Consider the following 25,055-nt stretch of genomic DNA (forward strand, 5'->3'; position numbering starts at 1 on the left):
TTCATCACGATTCCACCCTGGCAACCAGCGTGAACAGGCATCAGCATCCAAAAATCAAAAGCAACCGCCAGCAACCTCAAAAACGTCGAGACGAAAAAGAAATATGCCAGAGCATCGCTTAAAAAAATTGAACCGTGAAATTGAACATTTACAAAAGGAACTGACATTCATGATACCACGATTAGCATTTTCACGTCTATTGCGCGAAATTATGATTGAATATTCAAAGACGCCATTTAAAATAACCGCAAGTGCCCTGGAGGCTATACAGACCGCAACAGAGATGTATATAACGCAGCGGTTCCAAGATGCTTACTTGCTGACCCAGTATCGCAGTCGTGTTACGTTAGAGGTGCGCGACATGGCATTAGTCGCATATTTCTGCAAAACCTATGGCAATCTCTAAAACAACTCCTTAAAACCTATGTAAATGTGAATCGATTAGTTAAACATGCATTTTTACAAACTCATATCATAGTTGAAGAAATATATGTATTATTGGAAAATATAATTTAATGTGTACATACTGCTTTAGCAGCCCGCTATCTGATAATATGAAATATTTTACCTTAATTATATATATATATATGGACTAAAACTCATGTAATTAATTTTGCAAATTTTATTTTGGCTTTTTTCACTTGGTTTAGATATTTAAAAAAAAATAACAATTTGTGAATTTAAGGATTTTCAATCATTTAAATTTATGTTTACATTTTAAGACAAAATAAATATAAAAATCAAAACCGAAATATTTTAGAATGTTTATGGGCAATTTACATGCTTACAAAGTTATTATAATATACTTCAGTACTAACATCTTAATATATATAGTACATTTTGTATATTTCCTCTGTGAGTAAGAAATAAAGCACTAAATTTCTACATGAATTTTAATAATTTTGAAAGTTTATAACATAAAAATATTATTCTGAATCAGACGCTCGCTCTATCAAATCAAAGAGAATCATTAAATGAAGGATTCCGAAATTTAACTTTTGCGGTTTTTTTACTTAACCGTCATTGAGCTTTAAGCACGCCAAGAAATGTGAGTTTTGGCATTTGATTTTCATTTTTTATTTATTATTTTTGCACTAAATAATATCTAGCACAATATAAAAACTGTAATCTACAATTTACACAACTATATAAAATATATTTATACAAACGATATATTTTATATATATATATATATATATATATATATATATATATATATATATATATATAAATATATATATATATATATATATATAAATATATATATATATATATATATATATATATATTTATTTATTTATTTAAATTTGCCTCCAGTTCTTTTTTCTTTTTGGTTACAACATTTATAAATTAATTATACTATTATTTGTTATGTTTTAACATTTCGACGGTAAATTTTGTTTGGTTAATTTTAAAAATGTTTAAAACTTCCGCTAACACCGAAACTATTTGAAATATGTGTATGAATTTGAATGAAACCGATGCAACATAAAGCTTCTAGTGCACTTTGCTTTTAGATTTTCGGTGTGATGTGCTACCATTTTTGTCGACTCCAAAATTAATCTGGCTGCCCACCGAAATGGTGTTCAATAGCTTGGGGCCATGCGGTATTCTAAAAAGGTCGATCCGCAGATGCTGGCAAATCTCTAAACAAACTTGAGCACAGTAACGCAATAAGTCTTGGGTGCCCCAGGCTAGCGTAAACCAAAGCAACCAAATCTCTGGTACAATACAATTAAAGTACTGATTAAGGAACAATAGTGCAGGACCCAGTAAAGACCAGTCCAAATACTCCATCTCAGCTTTCGTCATGTGCGCAATCTGCATTGCAAAAAGATGAACATTAATTATAATTTTAATAGGCTAATGCATACCCATTTTTTGTTTTGCAAACACTTACCACCAATTTATTAGTAATTTTAGCCGCTACCATGCCAAAGGCCAAAATAAAAACCGAAGCATGCTCCGTAAAAATATTTTCCGGGGATTTTTGTGCGATCATGAGCGCCGGCAAAACCACTAGAGTCAATGGTATACTTGGCGATAGCACACTGGTACCCTTTATATAGTTGGGATATGTAAGTTAATAAAAATAAGTTTTATTGAAAATAAATGTGTGTGATAGGTTACTTTTGTTGTGTGGACTTGCAAATTGTTGCACATTTTGCAGATCCACAGCAAACACTGTCTAAAAACAAAATTTATTTTTGTTGGCTTTTGTGTTTGTTTAATAGTACAACTTTTTAATTACGTTGTCTAGCGCTAATTAGTGGGTGTGAATAAGTGAGTGGCAAGTGTGGGGGCGAAACATTTGCTGTATAAGCCAAGCCAGATACAAAAGAAAGCATTATTGAAGCTATCCAATACCAGATGACTTAACCATTAATGAAAACAAATAAACATAAATTGGACGTGCATCAATATAGAACACAATAACTAAAAAATAACTTATGTAAAACTTAGATAGCTCCGGATTAACGAAAAGGATTTACCCTTACAGTCGTAGACACAAATTAACTAAAAACAAAACAAACTCATAGGTAATGCATTTACTTTATTATGATCGAGCAGAAATTTAAGTCTTATTACTTTTATTTATTTTTCTTTAATTATTTTGGATAGGATATCATTTATCATAACAGTCTATAAGAATTGCATCAACTTGGATCGAAACAGAGACAGTGGCAGACAAAATATATATGTCTTTATAATTGGTTGATAGTTTTGTCTATAAGGGTATAAAATAGATAATTGATCACATCAAATTATAATGGAAAATAATGACAAATACATTCTCCTAGGGTAATTTCATCTACTTGTCTAGCAATCAAGCTAATTAGAATGCCTTCGTGTTTTGTGCTATACGAAAATATTAAATCTTACTGCAACAGATGATCCATTCTTTCCACAGCCTTCGTTCAAAATGGATTTCGAGTAACGTAATGCTAAACTCAAGTCGATTCCACTGGCCATATAAAACGGCAAGCAGCGTGTTTCACACTCAAGATAAGGCATCTGATTAAATTAACAAATTTTTTAAATTCAGAGTCAATATTTGGGAATGTTTAAAGAAAAAACAATAATTAGGAGAGAAAATGACATAAATTGATATCGTTTTCAAAAGATATTCAACTAGTTGCTTAATAACGAAATAAATATTTAATTAAAGAAAATTTCATATTTGATGGCCTTAGCTTTAATAAAATAATTTTTGTCTGAATAACGCGAAATATTTAAAAGTTATAAGCGATCTATTAAGCTGATTGCAATTAAAACTAGCAATTAATCCTAGGTGTGCATGTCTGTATAATATTCTAATACGTATTACATTCTAGTGTCTAATATTAATTATTAAATAATACAATTAGCTTTATGCTATTTCTAAGCATGAGAGAATATTTAATGTGAGATGTTAAAAATGATGATAGTATTATAACTAATTATTGGCGCCACACAATTACTAATAATATTTATTGTTTGTATTATTATCAGCAACAGCTACATCAAAATCCTGCACTGCTCATAATATTCTCTATTTAAAGGTATTTGACTTCTTTACAGAAAAAAATTAGACTGTTTCAAATACGGACTCGCGAAAATAATTATGCAGCTTACTTTCATTATTATAATGAATCTAGTGAGCGCTCCCTTTTAAAAAATTATGTATTTTACTTCTATTATTACTTCTGGTGTAGAATATTTAAGTTTAGTAAATACACTCAAAATTAAGCAGAGCTTATGAACTTGAGTTAGTTTTTACAGTTAATAAGATACAATTTTACAAAACGAACAACCTTTTTCAATGGGTCAACGTCAAGAGTATAGAAAGTGAACCATGAACAATATTTGCGAGTGGATTAAGTGTTAGAGCCAAGTGTCCGGTGTTTTATTAATGTGAGAGAACTAATGATTTAATCCAATAGATGTTTTTAGCTTAAATGTTTTAGTATAATTAGTAAATACAATTTTGGTTTGAAACGTTTGTCGTTTCGTTATATGGATAGCAATGCTTACAGCAACTGATGAGCCGTTTTTGCCACTGCCGCCTTCAATAAACATTTTGAGAAAATTGATTATATTCAAGGTATAACCGAAAGTAATAAATACTAATATGGTATAATTCCACGAAACTCCCGCGATTGGCATCTATTGTAGATGGAAATAAAAATCACAGAACAAAACAAATAAACAATAATAACAACATTAAACAAAACAGAACAAATTAGAAACATTTTCATAATTGATTACTAAATTATAAGTCTTACAAAATTATAAGATAAAACAATCTTCGGTTTTTTTTTAATTTATCATTTCATACAAAAGCCGAAGATTTATGTTAAATATTACGATAAATGGCAGAGATATTGTATCGAATGACAGCAGCTTCAGAATTTGTAGCTCTGAATAGGAAATGAGGACCCAATAAATTGCGGCAAATATTTGGCCAATCTAAATGTAAGCTATTCATAAAATAAAATACGTAATTTTGAACACAATAAATTAACTAAAACTAAAACCAATAGCCAATAATATTGAGACATACATTACCACACATGTATATAAAAATAATACTTAAAGAATGCCTACGGAACAAAATATAATACAGCCCATATATTAGCATCCTATATAATATTTAGGCAGAGAGACAGAATTAGAGCATGCCAGGAGTAAGACATAATAAGTATTTCATTATGTGTTAAAGCACAAGGCGAATTATAATAAATAGAAGCAGAAGAAGTAGAAACAGCTATATATTGCTATTTAGCCAGAGATCAACAGCAACGGTACAAATTTTAAATATATATATACGATTATGTATAAGTATTAATAGTAGAATAAGTCAAGGCAAGCATTAGAAGTTATCAGAGAGAATGAAAAGAAAAACCCACTCCAAGCTTCCACGAAACGCCCGGATTGTAAAATTTGTTTCTATTTTGATTTTTTTTTTCAAATTATTAGCCAAAATAACTTTTGTTGTATTGTTGTGTTTGTGTTTGCGATCAGCACAAGACAACGTACAAACGTCTCTGGGGCTTTACAAAGTTTACGAAGTGTTATAAAATATATATATAAACAATTTTCATCTCGTCTCCAAATATTTTAAAATCACTCACACAATTTACATAGCGTATGATGCAAATCAAGCTGTTTTGCACTAAACATAAATACAATAAATATAATTCCATTATGGAATTATACGTAATTCCATTATTGAATTAGAAATAGTTCCATTCAAACTGATATTTTTTAGAACATTTTTTAGATTAAATAAAAGTCCCAGAAAATTTGTAGGAAGTCAATTTTTTGAGGTGTGCTTTTAACAGATTTTTCTGTTAAATTCTTAAATGTACATGTATTCGATTGTTTATGAGTGTTTAAGACTTACAGCAACTGTGGAGCCATTTTTGCCAACACCACCGGCAACAACGATGGAAAATACATATGTTAAGGAGATTATACCACACACAATGGTCGTTATAGCGGGACCATACCAAAGCTCAATCTTGCCAAAGCCAATCTATATATATATATATTATATATATATTATGTATATATATATATATATATATATATATATATATATATAAATATATATATGTTTGTGTATACATATGGATATATATATAACGATTGATCGTGTGTGTATGTAAAATATTTGTTGTTTTTAGAACATTAGACATTTTGTGTTGTTTTGTAGCAGTGGCACGCATTTGTTTATAACATAAAAGTAAAAGGTATTAAGACCATTACAATGTGTTTGAAAACTTTGATTTTTAGGGTACATCTATTTATGATTGAAAGTTAATAAATAATAATAAAATATAATTTTAGTTAAATTAAAGTTGCATTTAGCTTCGTCAAACTTAGTTTATTTAATTTTCCGTAAAAGGTAATAACTGTTATTAATACACAAAGTCTAGAAATGTTACTGTGTAACTATCAAACTCAAATAGCAAATTTGTAAGCTAAAAAATAAGATCAATTAATCGAGGCAAAGCGCATACAACTTTAAAAGAAATTTAGCAACAAATCTTAAAGTATCTAATATATATATAATATAATACTTATATTATTATGAAATTAAAATATAAGAAAACTCAATATCACCCAGAGTGATAAATAACTTTCAAACTTAACTCTAACTTCACTGTTACAATTTATAGATAGACTCTCGCTCTTTCTATCCCTCTAATTTAATCTAATATAGATGATATAATTATATCCAATAACTGCTGAAAATTTTGATTCTTAACGAAATATATATTGTTTTTAAATTGTTAGCTCGGGAATATTTGTAAAAATGTAATCCACCCAAATGGCTTACCTTTGTCAGCCAAATCTCGGGTCCCAACAGGGCTGAAACTAAATGTATGGCAATAATCGAAAATTGTGCCTCAGTTACATCGATGCGTCCAAAGCGCATCGTTCCAGATACATAAGTTTGCCAGTGGGCACAATAAAATAATGCTATGGCACAGAAGCACTGAAAGGCACAAACAACAAATAAATGCCTGTAGATATAGAAAAATTCAAAGATTTACCTGAAAAAACAGCCAGTTTGGGTAGTGACCCAATTGACAGGATATGCACGCGGAAAGCGCTACAAATATAGTTGATATGGAGTCACAGCCATGATCGAAAAGTTCACCTAATGGTGATGAGGTGTTAGTACGCCGTGCCTGCTTGCCATCTATAGAGTCTAAACTCTGATAGACAAAGAGACCCAGAGCACAGAGAAGGCATGTCCAACGTGGCGGCGGCTCGACTCCATTTGGACTATAGCTGGAATTTAGAAAAAAATGTTGCACAATTAATAATTGAAATATCACAAACTTTCCGTCAATAATTTGTTAAAAATATATTTAAAACATTTTCTTGACGTCAGTGAAAAAAGAGTAAAATCGCACGATGGGCTTAGTTAAACTTATTTCAACGGCATTAAGTTTAAATGTAGTTCACTGGCACCATCAATTTACTGATAAAGAATCTAGACAGACTTATTTTTTTAGTCAAAGCCCATTCAACCAAAATAATACCAGGGCTGAACACAAAATTTGTAGAGTGACAACTTTTGTTGATTGTTATTCCAGATTACTATCGATTTCTATTTTCGAAAAACTGCTTAATTACAGCACATTATTGAGTCTCAATTTCGTCCAAAGTTCATACAACTACAATAATACTAAATTTTGAGTGGCAAAACTATTTATCGTTGAGGTGTTCAAATTTTCAATTATAATGAATAAATGACCAGGTTATTTAATATTTATGGAACAACAAATTAAATATTTATTGATTTATTTATTTACTGAAGTCATTGTTAAGCTCACAAAATTTGTCATTTGTATCAGATACGTAGATAGATTTTTATTTTTTCCACAAAATGGTAACCAATTTGAAATGCAAATTTTAATTTAATTCAATCAAAGCAATCATAGGTTGACCGACAAAGAACATTGCAAATATTATACATGAAAATAATTTACTCGTAGGGTTAATTAAATTGATCTTCCAGAAAGTCTGACAGTATTTAGATCAAGTAGCCGAATAATAATCAGCGTACTATACCTGATGAATGATTAGTGCACCACAGTTTATTATTTGTTCTCTCTTATCGTTTATTTACTGTACCTTAATAAAGCAAAATGAGTGATCATTTTAAAATAAAATTTAAAATTTTAATTACTAACGTAAGCCATATTTTTCCTATCTAATCAGATTCACCACTTTCGTGGCACCCACCTACGCCAGTTGTGGAAGTTACGATCATGTTGAATTCCCATGCATTATAAAATAAGTTGTTTATAAGACAAAGCATCAAACTTAAAAATATACTGGAAAACATGATATATGATTGAAATTGTGCACTTGATACATTCGTTCGGCGTAAGATGAACATATTGATAAAGAATATATTTACTTATCACGGTCTCGGTCAAGCGTACCTTTTAGGAAAACAATGAGAACCGACATGTGTAGATTAGTTTACATTAAACTGCCACCTAATTTGCCCTACTCATCAAGCATGGGAAAACACGCCACCCAGAAACCACGCAATTATTTTTCAAAATGCAACTAAATGTAGTAACATATATATACATATTTATATGTATTTGTAATAAAGACTTTAAAAAACACTCACCAAATTAATATCAACGTTGTCACAATGTTGAGTATTAGACCGACGATTGTTATCAGATTGGGTGCCAGCCAAAGTGGGGTTTGGGAGACCAACCAATTCCACCACGGCTGGAGCAAAGGATCCAGCAAACTTGCGCTGAAGCAGGAGTATTTATGTTCACTAAGCTTGCGCAGTTGCTGGGGACTGAGAATGCGTTGTTCCTTATAGGCAATTAGCGGCATTTTTTGGATAAGCTGTTATCGAAGGTTAAACCAACTAAAACGCCAAAAAATAGGATAACTTGACTGTGTGACAATACGCGTAAATGATCGAAATTGCACTTGCATCTACACGCACACACACGCACTCCTCACGCCTTTAACTGGCCTTTGCAATTTTTACTTGCCTGCATACACATGTACACGTACTACTTCTATAAAGCGATTGTGTGTGCGTGCCTTGTGTCAAAATTTTTCTTGATAAATCACATATAACTATGTTCAAAAGCTTGACAATGGTCTTGTTTTACACAAACACAACACACCAGATTTATTCAGCTTTTGATGTCGAGTTAAACGATTTTTATAAATTAATACGTGTTCATTTTGCCCACATATATTTCTATATTATAATTATTTTCTATTCTCATACGCGTAACAAATCGCCTGACATGCTCGTCGTCGTCGATACGAATGCAATGTGACCGTACATTCACACAGCAAATGTATTAAACTTTCCAAATCAAAAAATTAAGTATATCAAAAATATCGATTTAATTTTTTTATTACAACTGAATGAAATGATTTTATGACAGGAAACAAAAAAGATTAGCAGAAGCTTTACAAAATTGTAAATGGAATTTATATCGATTACTATTTATCGATGTTTTGGCGATGACGGTGTCTAAACAGTGATATTTTCACAAGCTTACTCAGTAAGTTTCAAGTCGCAAAACATGCCTCTGTAAATACGGATATAACTATTTTTTTTTTCATTTATACTATTGTCGCATTAATCAATCAACAATGTCAATTCAATTTGAACTTTTATTTTCAAATTCACTTATTTTTAATTTGCAATGAAAATAACTATTAAATAATTAATTTGTTTCAAATTTGATTTTACTCTGACTTATTATTTATCTATGCTTTTATTAGCGAATACTAACGGATCTGGCCTTTTTATTTATCATATTTTAATACAAATATGTATCCTGTTAGTTGTCCATTAAGTTGTGCATATGTAATTATAATGATCAAATAACTTTTGACAAAATTTTCTGAGGCAACATCGTTTTTTGTTTAATTTTCGTTTGTTAGGAATTACATATAAAAATATTGTTTTATTTCTTTCGGTGTGGTTACTGATATTGGCAACTTCATATTTATTCGTGTTATGCATATATTAATGATAAAAATGTGTGGATAATTGGTAAAATGTTATGACAACAAAAGAAGCTTATGCAAAATAAAAATAATTATATTTAGTATGTTTGTCAGTAGCTAAAATGTATGTAATATTTCTTCTCAGAAGTTGCGAATGTATATCAAATACCAGCAACTAAATTTTAAGCACAATAAAATCGTATGTTTAAATGAGAAAACAAATTTTACACAATTTTTGTAAAGGCGATTCGAAAAGCACGTACATGATGCAACTGAAGCACAATTTATACTTAATATCGATTGTTTAATATATGTAAATATATTATATATTAAGGTTAATTATGATAATCATTTTAAATGTCTTCACTTCGAGACATTTAGGCAATATTGTTGTCATAATTTTTTTCTTTAATTTTTGTTTAATATGTGGTAGTTTTGTGGATTTTTTATTGGTAATTTGTTATAATATATTTAATTATCATAAATTGTTTTCTTTCTCACACACACACGAACACAAAATAATAGCACATTTAGAGTGGTGTACGTGGAAAGCTACATATCATTGAACTTAAATAAAATATATATTTTTTTATTATTTATATATGCGTGTATATATATATCAAAAATTGTTACATTAATAATATATAGTGCGATGATCTATATATTCGCCATACAAAAGGACTCTGTCAGTTTAGTGTTAGTTCTTGCAATTTCGCATAAATTTAGAATACAACAGTTATAAACTGCTTGTTAATAATGTAAAAAATGCAATCGGTTTATATGCTTACGGTTTATACAATATTTATCTGCTTTGCTCATGTTCATGTCATATAATTGAACAGTACATATATTTATATGTATTACAAATTGGTATCTTTTTCATTCGTAGTAAGTTTTATGCTTATATATGTGTGTGCGTTCGGGTGTACATTATTATGAATGATATGGCGTCACGTAAGTTGCTGGAAAAATGCCTTTTCTATTGCCAATCTCGCCATTCCACCAATTCTCATCGGAACGATCTGTAACTGTGATCACATCGCCGCGTCTGAAGTCCAATTCTCCAGATTCCTGGGGCACGAAATCGTAAAGCGCCTGCACAAGCATCTGCAAGAGTTAAAAATATTTTGGATTATGATTAACCATAAGCTAAACTAAATAAATTTGTTGATATTTCCATACCTCTTCAGGTACCATATCGCGCAATTTTACATCTTGTGATCGCGATACGCTCGCTGTTCGATGATATTCGACCAATTCGTTGAGGGAATTAAATTTCACAACCCAAAGAAAAAATTTACTCTGGGCGTCCCGCAGTACTTTAAAATGCTGTACTCCATCGGGACATCTGTTAAATTATTTGATATTATATTTATTAAGAAACTATTTAACGTTGCATACTTGACGGATAAGGAGAAATCGCCGGGGCTTGACTCACTGATGCGTATCAAAAAAGCGCCTTCAAGTTTATTGGACAGCAATTTCTCCGCATCGGCGCGTGTTATGCGTCCATAGTACCAGCTAGAATATATATTTTATAAGAAATATACAAACCTTTTATAATTTTTTTTCAATTGATCTTCATTATATATTGCTTACTCATGATTTTTCATTTCTATATAATTACTGGGAATAAGCCCTTCTTTTCCATCTAATTCGGCGCGATACCAATTTGAATCGTCTTCCATATTTAATATCTGTAAATTAATAATATGTTTGATTATTATTAATGTAATATAATACAGCTTCAATTAATAGCAATACAATTGAAGAAATACAAAATGTTTTTTTTTCTATAAAGAGATGGGTCTTCAGTGGAGGACTTTTATTCGAAACTTTGGTTAACATAATAATCATGTTCGATTTTTTCTTTTGTAATAAACGATATCATTAAGATGGCGAGTGAATTAAGACACAAAATACATATGCACTTTTATATAGTCTCTGAATTCCTTTATTCTATTCATTTAATTGTAATAGTAAATATACTATTAAATATACGGCTCGTGAATGATTTAATGCAGTTGGTTGCTGCCGACTGCAAAAATCATTGCTTAATTTGTTGTTCAAGTATGAAGTAAACCATGTACAAGAATAGCGCACAAATCCAAGTACATCAGTTTAGTTTTAACGTATACCCGGGGTTTCCAACTTTCTGCAGCCTCAATTCTGCTGGTGGTGTCATGAAATAAATTGCTTGCTGATAAGCCAATCGCTTATTCGTTTGATCTGGAGTGAATGCAACTGATAAACTAGAAACAGTTGTTTTATAAAGCGAAGACCAAGTCACTGACATTATCAATCAACATTCACAGCAAGTATATAAAATCAAAATTGAATACTGAGTGACTAACCTACGACAAGAGCATAAAGGCAGTAAAATAAAAAAAAAAATTAAAAAGAACAACTTGGCCGCAGTCTACTGGCTACATCGCCCGACAACTAAAAACCTGATCTTTCGTCTGCCAAAACAAAGAGCACCAATTGGTTAAAGGGACCACAAATATGGCAAGCGATCACCTAAGGCAAAGTTCAAGACTGAGACAATATTGTAGTAAGGAAAAAACCAGATTCACCAACTGAATTTGGGGCTTGGGCCCTGTCTCCAGCTGGGCCAAATATAAGAGTACGTACATATATTAAAATGTATATACACTTGCAGAATATCCATTTATTCGTCTAAATAATACATGTGCCAAAGACTAAAGATTTTTGGTTATTGCATGACAAGAATTTGGTATAAATGGCTTTTATAATATGTGTACATATAAATGTATAGCATTTCACATGATGTTTTTGTCCATTATTCAATAAACTATCAGATATTTTTATGTAAGGTATATTCCGGCTGAATTAAAAAAATATAGCTTGTGTCAACAGCGTAATAATGGTCTGATCACAAGCTATCAACCGAAAAACCTGGAGAATGTGTTGCAAAGATGTTTTCTTGTGTGAGATGGATGCACTGTAAACATTCCTAAAGTGTTGTAAAAGAAAATATTATTAATACACAACACTAAAAAATGTATTTGGATTAACATCGTTAGCGAGCACAACTCTATCAACAAATGAGGCATGCTTACATACACACATATGCATATGCATTTTCCTGTTAATGTAGATTAACATATATATATGTATGTACATGCGAATGCGAGGTGTACGCTGTATGCAAATATATGGAAAAGGACTCGACGGCTTTAATTGCAGTATCTTCTGGATGGAATCTATAAAATTGTTTTATACGCTGTCCGAAGATGTATGCAAATTTAAGTCTTATCTTACTTAGTTTAATTTATTGTAATATTTGTCATTTCATTTCCTTACCTTTAGAATTTGAGTTTTACGGAAACTGAGTTCATCATCGGCAGTAGCAGAAAAATCGTGTTTGGCAATTGCTTCCATTTTGTATTGGTTGGATTTGTTTTTAAATTTTTGCTTTTCTAAGTACTATTTGTTTAACTTTAGTTGATTTACTTTTTATCAGCTCAAGTTGCTCACGCACATACACATATACGCCCATACAAATATGAGAATGTTTTGTAGGTGCCTACTCTCTTAGCTCTGCTCTTTGCTTTGTGGAAAATTGTTGTGATTTACACGTATATTTTCACATTTGTATTTGAAATCAACACAACGAAACTTATTATATAAACAATAACTCATATATTTGATTGCACGTCTCCAAATTAGTACAATATTTTCAAAGCCACAGGCAGCGAGAAAAGTGATTAAAAATACACCGACAACGATGACGGGGCCGCAGCCAGGCCAGCAACAGAGCAACAAACACAAAGTGATAGCGGCACTCACGACGAATCAACTGAGAATGACGGACACATAGGTATGCGTGTGTGAGAAAGACAGAAAGAGAAAGAGAGAAATTGAGTTTGCATAACGTTGCCAGCAGCGTGTACTTTATAAACTATTAATAAATATATTGTTGAGTACAAATAATTATTCAGATTATTAGCTATTTATCTCATTATATATTAGTTTGCTTGGAACCCATGTGCGGTGTTTTTCTTTCATCCGAAAAAATAATTTCTTTTCAAAGCAGAGCGTGCACTTTATGCTGGCAATGCTTTTGGGCGCAGTGATGTTGTTGTTTATTTTTTAACCCCTCTAGACATACAAAATCTAGACATTTGTATGTACGAACACACACTCGTACTGAAACGAACACACACACTTTTGCAATATTCAGCGAATTTTTCCTTCTTTAATTATTTGTTGTCTATTGTTAATCAAATTTTTTTAAAAAATATTTTCAATGTGGATCAGAACTAATGGAATTATTATTAAATTAAATTATTATTATTAAATTATCTTACTAAAATTAGGTCATATTATCTCCTTGGGATATATAATTTTAGTATTAATTAATCGGTAAAATAGTTTCATGCGCAAAGTGCGGTCACACGCAATCGTGTAATGTGGCAATATCGGTATCCCAAGCGACCGCTTTAGTACAACATTTGTAGTTAGAATTATTGTCTGGTTTAAAAATAAAGGATACAATTTTTAAAAATATACAAATCAAATAAAATTGGAGTGATACTGTCGAAAAATGGAAAATCGTAAGAATTTATTTAAGGTGTCTTCTGGGGTGCTAAGCTCGCACAATCATTGTAAAATTAACCGTGAACGACAGCGCGTTGTTCGGAGCAAAATACGTGAGGAACTTTTTCAAAAAAACCGCATCATAAGTATCAGTCCTACCCCGCAGACAAAATTACCAGAAAAGCAACTGAAATTAAATTATTTGCCACCTACAGCTGCAAATATCGAGCAAGAAAATCAACTTTTTTCGCAAAATGAAACTTCTAACAATAATAAAATGTCACAACGTCAGGCGAATTACTTGGAACGCTTCCTCAAGTGGAAAGCGCTTGATAAGCACCAAGCATCCCTAAAAAAAGGCAATGGATGCAAGGGCGGGCAAGCTGTGTCGCAGCCATCTGCGTCGATTGGATCAGAAAATCATCACAATCGTCGCTCGCTATATGTCGTTGATAATAGACCGGAGAGGCCAACAAAACAGTCTGAGAAACCCTTATTCCTGACCTCTACCACTTCTAACCCTCCAAAGACTAATACATTCACGAATTTGCCCACGAAGTCATCTGCTGCTGTTAAGTCAAGTCACATAGTTAATAGAATACAGCCTTTTGCTTTTGGAGAAAGTCATAAAAATCTTAAAACAAAGCCCAAATCTGTGCAAACAAACCTTTTGACGAGACAACAAGTCTCTCGATCAGCTCTAACTGAAAACCAAACATCATCTGAATGTATAAAGGAAAAACCGCCAAAACAGATTAACCTTAAACAAAAGCCACCACTGGTAAAGTCAACAGTACTATCCGTTAAAAGTTCAAGGCCACCAAATTTGATAACCAAGCCATTCGAAGCAGCTGCAACTTCAGGGAACTCTCGAGGTGGTCGTGCAGTCCAAACCAAAACAACTTTAGCACAAAGAAAAGGCGTTAAACCTCTGCTTTCTGAGCTGTCGACACGCATGAAGGCCAAAAATTCACACTCTAAACAAAAGCAAATTAGGCAAATAATTTCTACAAAATTAGACCAGCTGCAAGAAATATGTGATTTACAGACACCTTCTACGCCTAAATTTAAAGCACAGGCAACATCAACTCAGAACAAATCAAATAACAGTGAGGATAATTTATTGGAGCCTAATGTTAACACATCCAATAACCCAATGGTGGATGTTAGTAGTGAGTCAAATGGAACAGTTGCTGCTGCTAAGCGACAGTTGTTACCACCATCGCCAAAAGTATCGAAGTCACAGAACTCTGTGGATGCCGCGGAGGGTAGGATTCTTAATAAATTTATATCCAATTGAATTATCATTCATAATTAAAATCTGTACAATTTTAGATGAATTGACGTTGTTGGCAACCACTCCGCCACGTTACGAAGAATGTCAATCAAGTCCTTTTGTGACCGCCTCTCGTGGAAAAGGGAAAATGCAGTTAGAGGATGATAACCACAGTAGCACATTGCAGTGTGCTGCAGTGAGTCGCATAATGGACTCTGTGACATACTTTCGAATCCAGCTGGATAACGAAATTAAACGCCTTCATTCACTCTGCGATGAATGGCATTTATATAGCAACCAAAATGAAGAGCGACTTTTAGAGACTGGAGCCAAGGATATTATAGATGCTGCTATTGGGCAGACTAAATTGCTTACTAGCAAAAAGTTTATGCAGTTCAAAGGGTTAATTGATCGCTGTGAATCAGGTGCCACAGGTATTGACCAGTTACCAAATGATGGGAGTGAGGCTTCTAAGCCCGTTTTTGTTGACGATTTGGAGGGGTGGTGGGATATGTTGCGCTTGCAAAGCCAAAATGTAGATAAACGATTCGATATTCTGCAGCGCTTGAAAGCAAATGATTGGATTGATCAAGACGCTGGGACATTATCGAAAACAAAATCTAAAGTAGGTCCCAAAGCCAAGTTAAAGCCCACCGCTAAGCCGAGCAGCGAGTTAAAATCTTTTTTGCGTAAGGCTTTTGCAGACAAACGAAGACAACAGGCAACTCAAGCAATTATTGAGGAAAGCAATCAACTAAATCAAACTCCGAAACGCTGCTTACAGCATCGTCTTATTGTGGTCCGAGATCGCAAATCTTTCTCACCAGTTCGTACCGTTCTTCGCGTGTCTAATGGCAGTGTAAATCGACCATCAATTGGAGTGAAAAGTTTATTAAAGTCTGCTATTATGGGGGCAGCGGAGCAGTTAACTCGTGAGCAGTTGACACCAGCAAGAGGGCAGCCCATGTCTATTTTAAAAACTCCAGCAACCAAAAAACGTGAAAATTCGGCAACTCGAAACGTCATATTTAGTGCGAAAAAAAAAGTTCGTCGTTTCCAGTTCACATTTGACGAGGGTAATGTCAGTGGAGATGAGACCATCGTTGGATGTGATAAGTTGGATGACTGTGAGGAGGATATGAGCTTAGAGAAAGTCTCATTACAGGACGGCCCGTCAGTGTCTTCAGCAAATTCAAAAACTGGGGAGACTTGTGGAAATACATCAAGAACTTATTCGCTTCGAAATCGTTTAATAAAACTAAGGGCGTCATCGGAATTTATGTAAAATTCGAAGTCATCAGAATTTATGTAAACTTCGAAACGGCTGGTATATTAAATGTTTTTTAGGTTTTAATGAAAAGCAAATAATGTAAACAGACATTTCTTTACTCTAATTGGAAAGCGTTTTATTTTATTTGGCAGTATTTTCAATCCACAATCTAGAGTAGTCAATTTGATTAACGAATATAAAAAATAAGATAAAACCAGCTTATATTTGGAAATGTTAAAGTTTAAGGCACTAATTAATTGTTAGATATATGATTTGCAGTATTAGAAATAAACTCTACACAAGATAATCAATTTACATATTCCTTGAGCCCAGTTGAGTTTTCGAAATTGACTTTTATGGATTCAAGCAAAAAGTTTACTATCATTATTAATACCTACCAAATCTCAAAATATTCATTTATGAAATTTTGTAAGATAAAATTAAATATAATTGAAAATTGTGCGTTAATAAATTTGTATTTATTTAATTATGTACACAGTAGCAGGACTTTGGGGTTACTTCTGACATAAATGGTGCCGATCCGATGATATTGTTCTTACATTTGCTAATGCTAATGGAAATGCTATGTTCATGCAATAGCATATTAATTTATTTGCAATTTACACTTTAAGGTCAACTTTTTGAAAGCTTAATTAAGAGACATTGAAATAGAAACAGGTCAGATCGCTTTAAACTTATGAAATAATATTGTATGTGCATTAAAGCTACATACAGAGGAGCGAAAGTTTTAGGTTTTAAGAATATAAATAGCATTCCTTTCCTTTTTTAGGCCGCCGTCGTCTTGTGATCGTCCGTGTGAAATGTGTCGTTCTTCTCCTTGGCGAAAGTTATTATTTGATTTAAACTTTCTCCCAACTCTTCTATCACCTCACGCTCCGTCTCTTCTATGGGCAAGTTTTGCTTTTCATGCGTAACAATACGCGAAATCATGCACATTATAGTCGCCTCTATCACATCGTCCGTCAGATAAACATTCGAGCGATTGTCCTGTATGTATGTTCCGTTGAGGTCTTTTACTTTATTCGCTTGCAATTTTACATCGGCTAAGCTATCCATAGAGTCCATGTCAACATCGGGACGATCCTCCATATTACGACAGCCTAAGGATTGAGAAAAAAAATTGAGGATTAAGAAATATCTAAAGAAATATTTTTTTATTATAATTTTGTAGGATTTACTGCATATATTAATTATATCAGATAATGTGTCTTATACATACCTACACATTTACACATAGTGGAGCAAGGTATTTTAGCTTCATAGCATTCGCAGTAATTTTTCAGACATCCCGATCGCTTGCAATTGCAGCCCTTATTATGTAGCCGCATGTCCCCCGAATTGGGCGCCGTGATTTTAGGTCTATAGGAAATGTAACAATTTATTAAAGTTGTGTAAGGATTCCTATCTCTAATTAATTTACTTAAATGCACTGGGATTACGTTCCAAGCAACTGCGAATGGCTCTCTCTCGCTTCACCTCATAGTCCAGATTGTTGAAGCAATCCTTGCAGGTACAATCCTGACAAAATTCTCCATTGGCAAAACAGTCACAGTAAAGCTTTAAGCATTGAGATTTGCTACAGTTACAGTGCTTTCGTCGCGAACCACCTAAGGCATCAAGTGCGGCAGCTGCTCCAGTTACAGGTACTGGCATTTGCGGCGGTTTCAGTACGTCAAATAGTGGCTTGCTAGGTACAGCTATTTTTGTGTCCTGCGAAGCCGTTGACTTTAATATTTGTTGTTGTTGTTGTGGTTTTGTTATGGTCGACTGTTGTTGTTTCTGTAGCTGTAGTTGCCGCTGTTTGACCTGTGCTACTATTTGCCTTTGCTGGTGCGGTTTCATTTGCTTCAAACGAGCCTGTTGCGCAGCCAGCGCCAGTGGTCGACGCAGTTTAGTGTCGGCTAACGTATAACCGCGTCGCATTGTCGTGTTAAAAACTGTGCGTGGTTTTCCTTCACCGCCTTTGTTACATATCATATACTTGACCCCATTGGCGTCACTTTTTGTGACCAAATTGTAAACTTTTCGGGTAGTGGTGTTACTGTTACTGCCCGTCATATTGGCGCCCTGCACCGGAACGCGCTTCACTTGCGGTACTCGTGCTCCTATTAATTTTTGCATATGTTTCTGTGACGTTGAAGCTGTCGACGTTGCTGATCCTGTGGCTGATGTCATGGAGGTGTGCGGCATGGCTATAACATAACGTGCTTTCTTCGCCTCTGGGCTTCCTGAATCGGTGACGTTATCGCTCGTCAGTTGTTTTAGTTGTACATTAATATCGGATAACCGATGTTTGCGTGCAGCATCCAAACTACTGCTGTTGCTGAGGGGCTTAGTATATGCTGCATTGGATGTAGCGCCAGGTGCTCGCTGTAATACAATATTAAAATAGAGATAACTTAAAGTATTACATTATACTGATTTCAGTTTTCAACTACTTACCCTGGGAACCAAAGTTTGCATTGACGGGAGCGGCACTATGCTTCCGCCCGTTGTTTTCATAACGATTTTGGTAGTGTTACTTACAGAAACAGTTGAGCTGTTATTGTTGCTGGTCGTCCGCGGACGTCCTAGTGACACCTTTTGAGGACTAGTTTTTATTTCATTGCTGCTACTGTTGTTGTTAGGTAAAACTCGCACATATTGCAGCCCACTTTTCCCCGGCAATTGAATCGCATGTAGACCACCGGCTGTGGTATTTGTATTTGATGTTGTGCTTGTGCTTGGTTTTGGTGATAATTTAATTATGTTCCTACTGGCCACAACAATTTGTTTGCCCGTAGAACTTTGAACAAGCATTTTACCGGTGGGCATTGATGACCCAGCTGACGTTGCTATAGTGGCCGATGCTATAGTACTACTGCTGGTACTAGTTGTTGCATTATTGCTGTTGCTACTGCTGCTGCTGCTGCTGCTTGAATTATTGATGACAGGTCTAAGTGACGCTCCAGCTGGCAATTGCTTCAAAGGTCCTTTTATGATAACTTGTGCAGTTGGCTTGTTCATGAGCTTATTGCTATTGTTGCTTAAAATAGCTGTTGGTATTGCTGCTTGTGTCGAACTAACTGAGGTTCTTACGCCTAAAGTTGCTGGCTTCGCATTTAGGAGTACAGGGGGAGACCCCTGATTTAATTTAATTAGCTTACCATCGGCGGTGCGCACCACTTGTATCTTAGTAGCTACTGGTATAGATGCTGCATCTGCCGATGGACTTTTAAGCAAACCTGATGAAGATGACTCATTTGTTGCAACAGCATTTAATGATTGACCTGTTGGCTTAGACGTTTCAACTGTAGTTAAACCTCGGACAGTTAAAGATGATGAGTTCGAAGCGTTGTTTTTCATTGTTGGCGTACCGCTTGGAGTCACACCCTTCGGAAGAATGGCGTGACGTATGTTCGAGCTGGTAGGTGCCGAGCGATCAGTTGTGACGCTTACTACTGGTAACGTTGACTTTTGCAGATAGAGCACCTTACCATCAGAAATTTTAATTGCTGTTTTTACGCCACCAATATTTTTTGGCGATGTGGTTGGTGCTGCTATCGTTGTGCTACCGATTTTTACAGGCGCATTGCCAAAAGCATTCAAAGGTTTAGTCTGTAACTTGTTTAGGATCTTAATATCTGTTGCTGATGAGGTTTTTGTAGGTGTCGTTACAACTCGAACAGATCCTTCTAACATATTTTTTAAAGCAGTTCCCATGGGTGCTGTCAATCGTTTGTTCTCTAATATTCTAACAGTTTGCGCCTTTTTTTGTCCCGGTGCATTCAGCAGTTCGTTTGTTGTGGTTGACGATTCTTTTTTTACCACATACCCCCGTTTGTTATCAGTATCAGCTCCACTATTATCATCACTCTCCAGATTTTGTTCTTTGGACGACGTTGATGGGTCAAGCAAATCGTAAAGAGTAAGTCCTGGCAATGGCGTGGTATCACCCAGTTCGTCTGCGAATCATATGAATTTCAAATAAACATGATAAATAATTTAAATATAATTAATCAATAAAAACAATATACCCGAACGCTCTGACAAACGGTAAGCAAACATATTTCCAGAAGAGAAGTGAATACTTCTTTATTTTCAAAATTATTCAGCATTAACATCAGCTGCGTAGCCATTCAATCAATGCGTTGACCAACACTGGTTGCCCCGAGCTAGTGCTGTTATTTCTAACAATCGACAATTAGCTTGTGATAATAAATTTTCAATTTTTTCGATTTTATTTAATCATTTTGCAAAATGTTTACTAACTTTGTTATGCCTCTGGGTAAAAAGAAATTATTTAAGTAGTTTTTGCTGGGTTGCACAAGTGCATTAAATTTAGTATTATCGATAACGATAATTCTACAGTCAAATAAAAGGCTTCGAGCCTATGATTGCAATTACTCGTAACACGGCTTTATTTAAAGACTTGACATGTATGCATTTAACATAAAGCTGGAGAAAAAATTTACTTAATATATATAAAACGTAATTAAATTAATAATAGATTTATTTGTATACGATTGACTTTTAAAAAAGCATTTGATGAATACAAAATTTTATTTTTTGGCAGCGACCTTTTTCTCACGCGCCTTTTTACCCTCTGTTAGCTCAGAACGTTGACTTTCTGTAAGGGCCGGCATAACATTTGTAACAACGCCCGTGCCCAATGTTAAATTGCCATCACGAAGTGTAAAACGCTGACCCTGTTCCAAGACCATTGGACGAATGAGACGCAATATAAGTTTCGTGTCCTCGCCAGGCATAACCATCTCCTTATCCGGGATTTGCACTTGCACAGCACAATCCCACGTACGAGAAAACATCTGAAGCTGAATGAACGACATGAACGGTTTGGTCCTACCGCCTTCCTCTTTGGACAGTATATACACTTGGGCCTCCAGCTGATCTAGAGCTTTGACGCTTCCGGGTTTGCACATGACCATTCCGCGTTTTATATCATCTCGCTTTACACCCCGCACTAAAGCACCTAGCTGATCTCCGGCTTGTGCCTCTTCAAGAATCTGATGGAACATCTCTACTCCGGTGACTGTAGACTTTAGAACCTTGTTGTAACCCACAAATTCACACTCCATTCCCTTTTTAACGACTCCGCGCTCGAGACGACCCGTAACAACTGTGCCACGTCCAGGAATAGAATATACATTTTCCACAGGCAAAAGGAATGGCTTATCCAACTCTCGCACTGGCGTGGGAATGAAATTATCTACCTCTTCAAGCAATTTAAGTATAGCCTCAGAGCCAATTTCGGGATTCTTGTCCTCAAGAGCACATAATGCTGACCCCTTTACTACTGGAATTTTATCGCCATCGTAACCCATTTCGGTAAGAAGTTCACGAATTTCCATTTCGACAAGCTCCACCATTTCTTGGTCGGCTGCATCGACTTTGTTGATAAACACAACAATATGGTCGATGCCAATTTGCTTAGCCAGCAACATATGCTCACGTGTTTGCGGCATAGCGCCATCTGTGGCGGCCACTACTAATATAGCGCCATCCATTTGTGCGGTGCCTGTTATCATATTCTTGATATAATCCGCATGTCCGGGACAATCAGTGTGGCCGTAGTGACGAGTCTCTGTCTGATACTCAACGTGCGCCACATTAATGGTTATGCCACGAGCTTTCTCCTCAGGTGCGTTGTCGATCTCATTGTATTTTTTGCTCTCTGCTAACTGCTTATCAGCTAATACTTTCGTTATAGCTGCCGTCAGGGTAGTTTTGCCGTGATCCACATGACCAATGGTTCCCACATTACAATGAGGTTTAGTGCGTTCAAACACTTTTTTTTCATTAGCGTACTGCCTCACATATTGCTGCAGATGGAACGTAGAGGCAGGGATATAATTTCCACTTTGGCAGCTCTTAATAAATGCTGTACTGGTTGCCAAGCGTTGACGTGTGACACTACGCAGAATTCTCGCCGTGCTCAAGCTACGCCGGTTCCAACGTAATACAACTCCAGTCCGGCTAACAGCAGATGCAAATGCCTGGGACATCATTTTATTAAGAGTTTACGATTGCCTACTACAACTTAAATGGTTATCGGAGGTTACTTAAATCTTAAATTAAAACTTACAATAATTTAAGAGCCGATCTATTTTTATAATTTTATTGGAGTTGAAAAAATTGCGTAAACCTCAAAATGTGCTGCTTATCCGGTGCTGCCAGATAGTTTAAGTTTAATGTAGCCACTATATATAATCATTAATTTTGCAAGGTGGCAAGATTGTATACGTTATGCATGAAAGTTGTGGATGGATTGTGTATCAAATTTTTAATAAAATGTTTTCTTTGTAGTTTCAAGAAATCTTTGTGCACTTTTAAACTGACAGTCTTACATTTCATATACCATATTATAATATTTCTCTAAAACCAAACAAGGTCCACAGACTGTACCTGTGTGACCAGCAAGAAATACACTTAGAAAGATGCAGCGTTGCCAGATGACCTATAGATATTTCGGGATTTATCATATTGTATAAAGAATGCAATGAATACTGTATTTTACTACATTTTCGCAATTCTCATTTAATACAAAACTTTAGTTATTAAAGGGTAATGGCGAAACATGTTTTAGTTATTGATATATATGTACAGCGCATTTCTTAAGTGCTCACAGAGCTTGTCCATAATTTGCGCGCCAGCATATGTATGTACGTACATATATCGGCCGCCTGGGCAACTGACGTACACGCGCTGTGGTGTACCGACCATGGAGGTTGAAAATTCAATTCAAACTATAAAAAATACTTTGACGGCGATTCAGCAACTTACCCAATTCAGAGCTTACACTAGTATCCATTACTATTCAATGCTAATTAAAGTATCAGTTGATAAATATTTTTGTTTTGATTGATGTGCGCGCACAACTCAAAACAAAAAAAGAAAAAACCTATAGCTGCTTTTCCTGTGTGTACAAACAGCAGTTACGCCAACAAAGTTCAATATCGTTTAGATACAATCACTGCTCATTTGCGGAGAATAATCACATTCACTTTGCCTTCGTTTTCACTTCGTATCTGAAAGTCCCGTTTGCACTTTTTATACCTTTTAAGATAAGTATTCAAAACACAATTTAAAAGACTAAATTCACAACTGCATGTTGGTGACTAGGTTTATCTGTAGCCCATACACACGGTTGTACTGCGAGCCTTACATTTTGATCTACTGTTAGTTAACAGCAAGCACGAGTGATTTTTCAGAAAATATCGCAACTTGATTTTGACTTATACAAAAACTATTTGAGTGTTTGCAGACATCATAATTTAAAAATGTGGCATTAAAAGAAATATTTTAATAATTAAACGATATCCAGTTTAAAATTAAAGGTGAAAACCATAAACCTAATGGTAATCTAATAACAGTAATATAACAGGAGGAACTAATAGTTCGATTTACTGCAAAAACGAATAAAATGAACATGGGGCTGCTCAATTCGTTCATTTGAAAAGAATTAATAAACTAGCGCGCAACACGTATAATCAGAAGAATAAATGATCATATGATAACTTCCTATATCGAATTATTACTCTGTCACACTACAGCTGGAGAGCAAAAAAAATATATATATATATCTTGTGTATGAAAATGAGTAAAGCTGATTTTAAATAATTTCACTGAGACGAATGCAAAAATTTAAATTAAAAGCTTATTTACTACATTAGAAGCATTTATCTAAAAATCTTGTCAGCGAACTTTCCGATTTTCCGAGACAGAAAATTGGTTTGAATTTTCATATAGAAATTTCTGTCGAATTTTAAATTTTCTGAAAAAAAAAAAGATATTGAATCAATAAAATTAGTTTTCAACGTTTTTTTTTGCGAATTTAGCTTGTTTATTCACCAACAACTTCAGTTACATATGTGTTTCGTGTGTTTAATAATTTTGCTGTAAGACTGGAATTTAACTTAACGCAGTTTTGATTGTTTGATCGTTTATAATACCTTAGTTAGCAGATGAGAGTAAAATAGTTGAATTTGGTCAAACGACCAATATAGATTGCATAATATAGTTAGTATTTTTTTCTATTTTAGTACGAAAACATGATACAGTTAACGATATTCATTTTGGACATACATATGTAAGTTTCTTCATTTAAATACAATTTGGAAACTGTTTTTCAAAAACCTCCTCGACATGGTTTTAGAAGGCTGCATGCCGATATTTATAGATAATCTGTTTGTTTAGTATCGTACATATATTAAACGTTAGTAGTTATATAATATAATATAGTGCATATGCAAATTTGTATTAAGTATTTTTTAATGTCTAACTTTCGACTAATATGCTCGTATTAAGCTATAAGCATTTTATATATTGCTAGCAGTATTGAAATACTTTAAAGAGAGTATATGTGTGTGCGAGTATAATAAATATATCTTTACTTGTGTAATAGTATGCTTCACTACT

At 34.1% G+C, this 25,055-nt stretch overlaps 5 protein-coding genes across 12 annotated transcripts; 1 reads left to right on the plus strand and 4 right to left on the minus strand.

The window, feature by feature from the left end:
• Positions 1 to 1,313: 1,313 nt before the first annotated feature.
• Positions 1,314 to 8,915, minus strand: LOC111599715 (cholinephosphotransferase 1). Of its 5 annotated transcripts, none has more exons than XM_023315452.2 (7): positions 8,529 to 8,915; positions 8,144 to 8,398; positions 6,543 to 6,783; positions 6,326 to 6,484; positions 2,884 to 3,015; positions 1,901 to 2,059; positions 1,314 to 1,821 (listed from the first exon to the last, which is right to left on the minus strand). In XM_023315452.2, the coding sequence occupies exons 2-7, from the start codon at positions 8,362 to 8,364 to the stop codon at positions 1,498 to 1,500; spliced, it is 1,236 nt and encodes a 411-aa protein (XP_023171220.2). In that variant the 5' UTR covers positions 8,365 to 8,398; positions 8,529 to 8,915; the 3' UTR covers positions 1,314 to 1,497. The 5 variants fall into 5 exon arrangements, with proteins under 5 accessions (XP_023171220.2, XP_023171218.2, XP_023171221.2 ...); XM_023315450.2 differs by lacking the exon at positions 2,884 to 3,015 and adding an exon at positions 4,015 to 4,146; XM_023315453.2 differs by lacking the exon at positions 2,884 to 3,015 and adding an exon at positions 5,387 to 5,518 and having other exon boundaries at positions 8,774 to 8,910.
• Positions 8,916 to 10,096: 1,181 nt separating this feature from the next.
• Positions 10,097 to 13,731, minus strand: LOC111599694 (protein enhancer of sevenless 2B). Its single transcript, XM_023315414.2, has 5 exons — positions 12,835 to 13,731; positions 11,107 to 11,204; positions 10,909 to 11,028; positions 10,690 to 10,855; positions 10,097 to 10,614 (listed from the first exon to the last, which is right to left on the minus strand). Exons 1-5 carry the CDS (start codon positions 12,910 to 12,912, stop codon positions 10,441 to 10,443), a joined length of 636 nt encoding a protein of 211 aa, XP_023171182.1. The 5' UTR covers positions 12,913 to 13,731; the 3' UTR covers positions 10,097 to 10,440.
• Positions 13,732 to 13,953: 222 nt separating this feature from the next.
• LOC111599680 (guanylate kinase-associated protein mars) lies at positions 13,954 to 16,750 on the plus strand. 2 transcript variants are annotated; one of them, XM_023315386.2, is made up of 3 exons: positions 13,954 to 14,183; positions 14,286 to 15,338; positions 15,406 to 16,750. In XM_023315386.2, the coding sequence occupies exons 1-3, from the start codon at positions 14,078 to 14,080 to the stop codon at positions 16,629 to 16,631; spliced, it is 2,385 nt and encodes a 794-aa protein (XP_023171154.2). In that variant the 5' UTR covers positions 13,954 to 14,077; the 3' UTR covers positions 16,632 to 16,750. The 2 variants fall into 2 exon arrangements, with proteins under 2 accessions (XP_023171154.2, XP_023171153.2); XM_023315385.2 differs by having other exon boundaries at positions 13,956 to 15,338; positions 15,406 to 16,745.
• Positions 16,751 to 17,079: 329 nt separating this feature from the next.
• On the minus strand, positions 17,080 to 23,781 carry LOC111599691 (protein lin-54 homolog). 2 transcript variants are annotated; one of them, XM_023315400.2, is made up of 5 exons: positions 23,421 to 23,781; positions 19,080 to 20,581; positions 18,058 to 19,007; positions 17,857 to 17,996; positions 17,080 to 17,737 (listed from the first exon to the last, which is right to left on the minus strand). In XM_023315400.2, the coding sequence occupies exons 1-5, from the start codon at positions 23,446 to 23,448 to the stop codon at positions 17,403 to 17,405; spliced, it is 2,955 nt and encodes a 984-aa protein (XP_023171168.2). In that variant the 5' UTR covers positions 23,449 to 23,781; the 3' UTR covers positions 17,080 to 17,402. The 2 variants fall into 2 exon arrangements, with proteins under 2 accessions (XP_023171168.2, XP_023171166.2); XM_023315398.2 differs by lacking the exon at positions 23,421 to 23,781 and adding an exon at positions 20,654 to 20,766.
• On the minus strand, positions 21,070 to 22,980 carry LOC111599692 (elongation factor Tu, mitochondrial). 2 transcript variants are annotated; one of them, XM_023315402.2, is made up of 2 exons: positions 22,723 to 22,980; positions 21,070 to 22,667 (listed from the first exon to the last, which is right to left on the minus strand). In XM_023315402.2, the coding sequence occupies exon 2, from the start codon at positions 22,643 to 22,645 to the stop codon at positions 21,179 to 21,181; it is 1,467 nt and encodes a 488-aa protein (XP_023171170.1). In that variant the 5' UTR covers positions 22,646 to 22,667; positions 22,723 to 22,980; the 3' UTR covers positions 21,070 to 21,178. The 2 variants fall into 2 exon arrangements, with proteins under 2 accessions (XP_023171170.1, XP_023171169.1); XM_023315401.2 differs by having other exon boundaries at positions 21,071 to 22,670.
• Positions 23,782 to 25,055: the final 1,274 nt, after the last annotated feature.

Source organism: Drosophila hydei, unplaced genomic scaffold (genome assembly GCF_003285905.1).
Source record: "Drosophila hydei strain 15085-1641.00,03,60 unplaced genomic scaffold, DhydRS2 tig00000060-arrow-pilon, whole genome shotgun sequence".
In the NCBI taxonomy this organism is placed as follows: Eukaryota; Metazoa; Arthropoda; class Insecta; order Diptera; family Drosophilidae; genus Drosophila; species Drosophila hydei.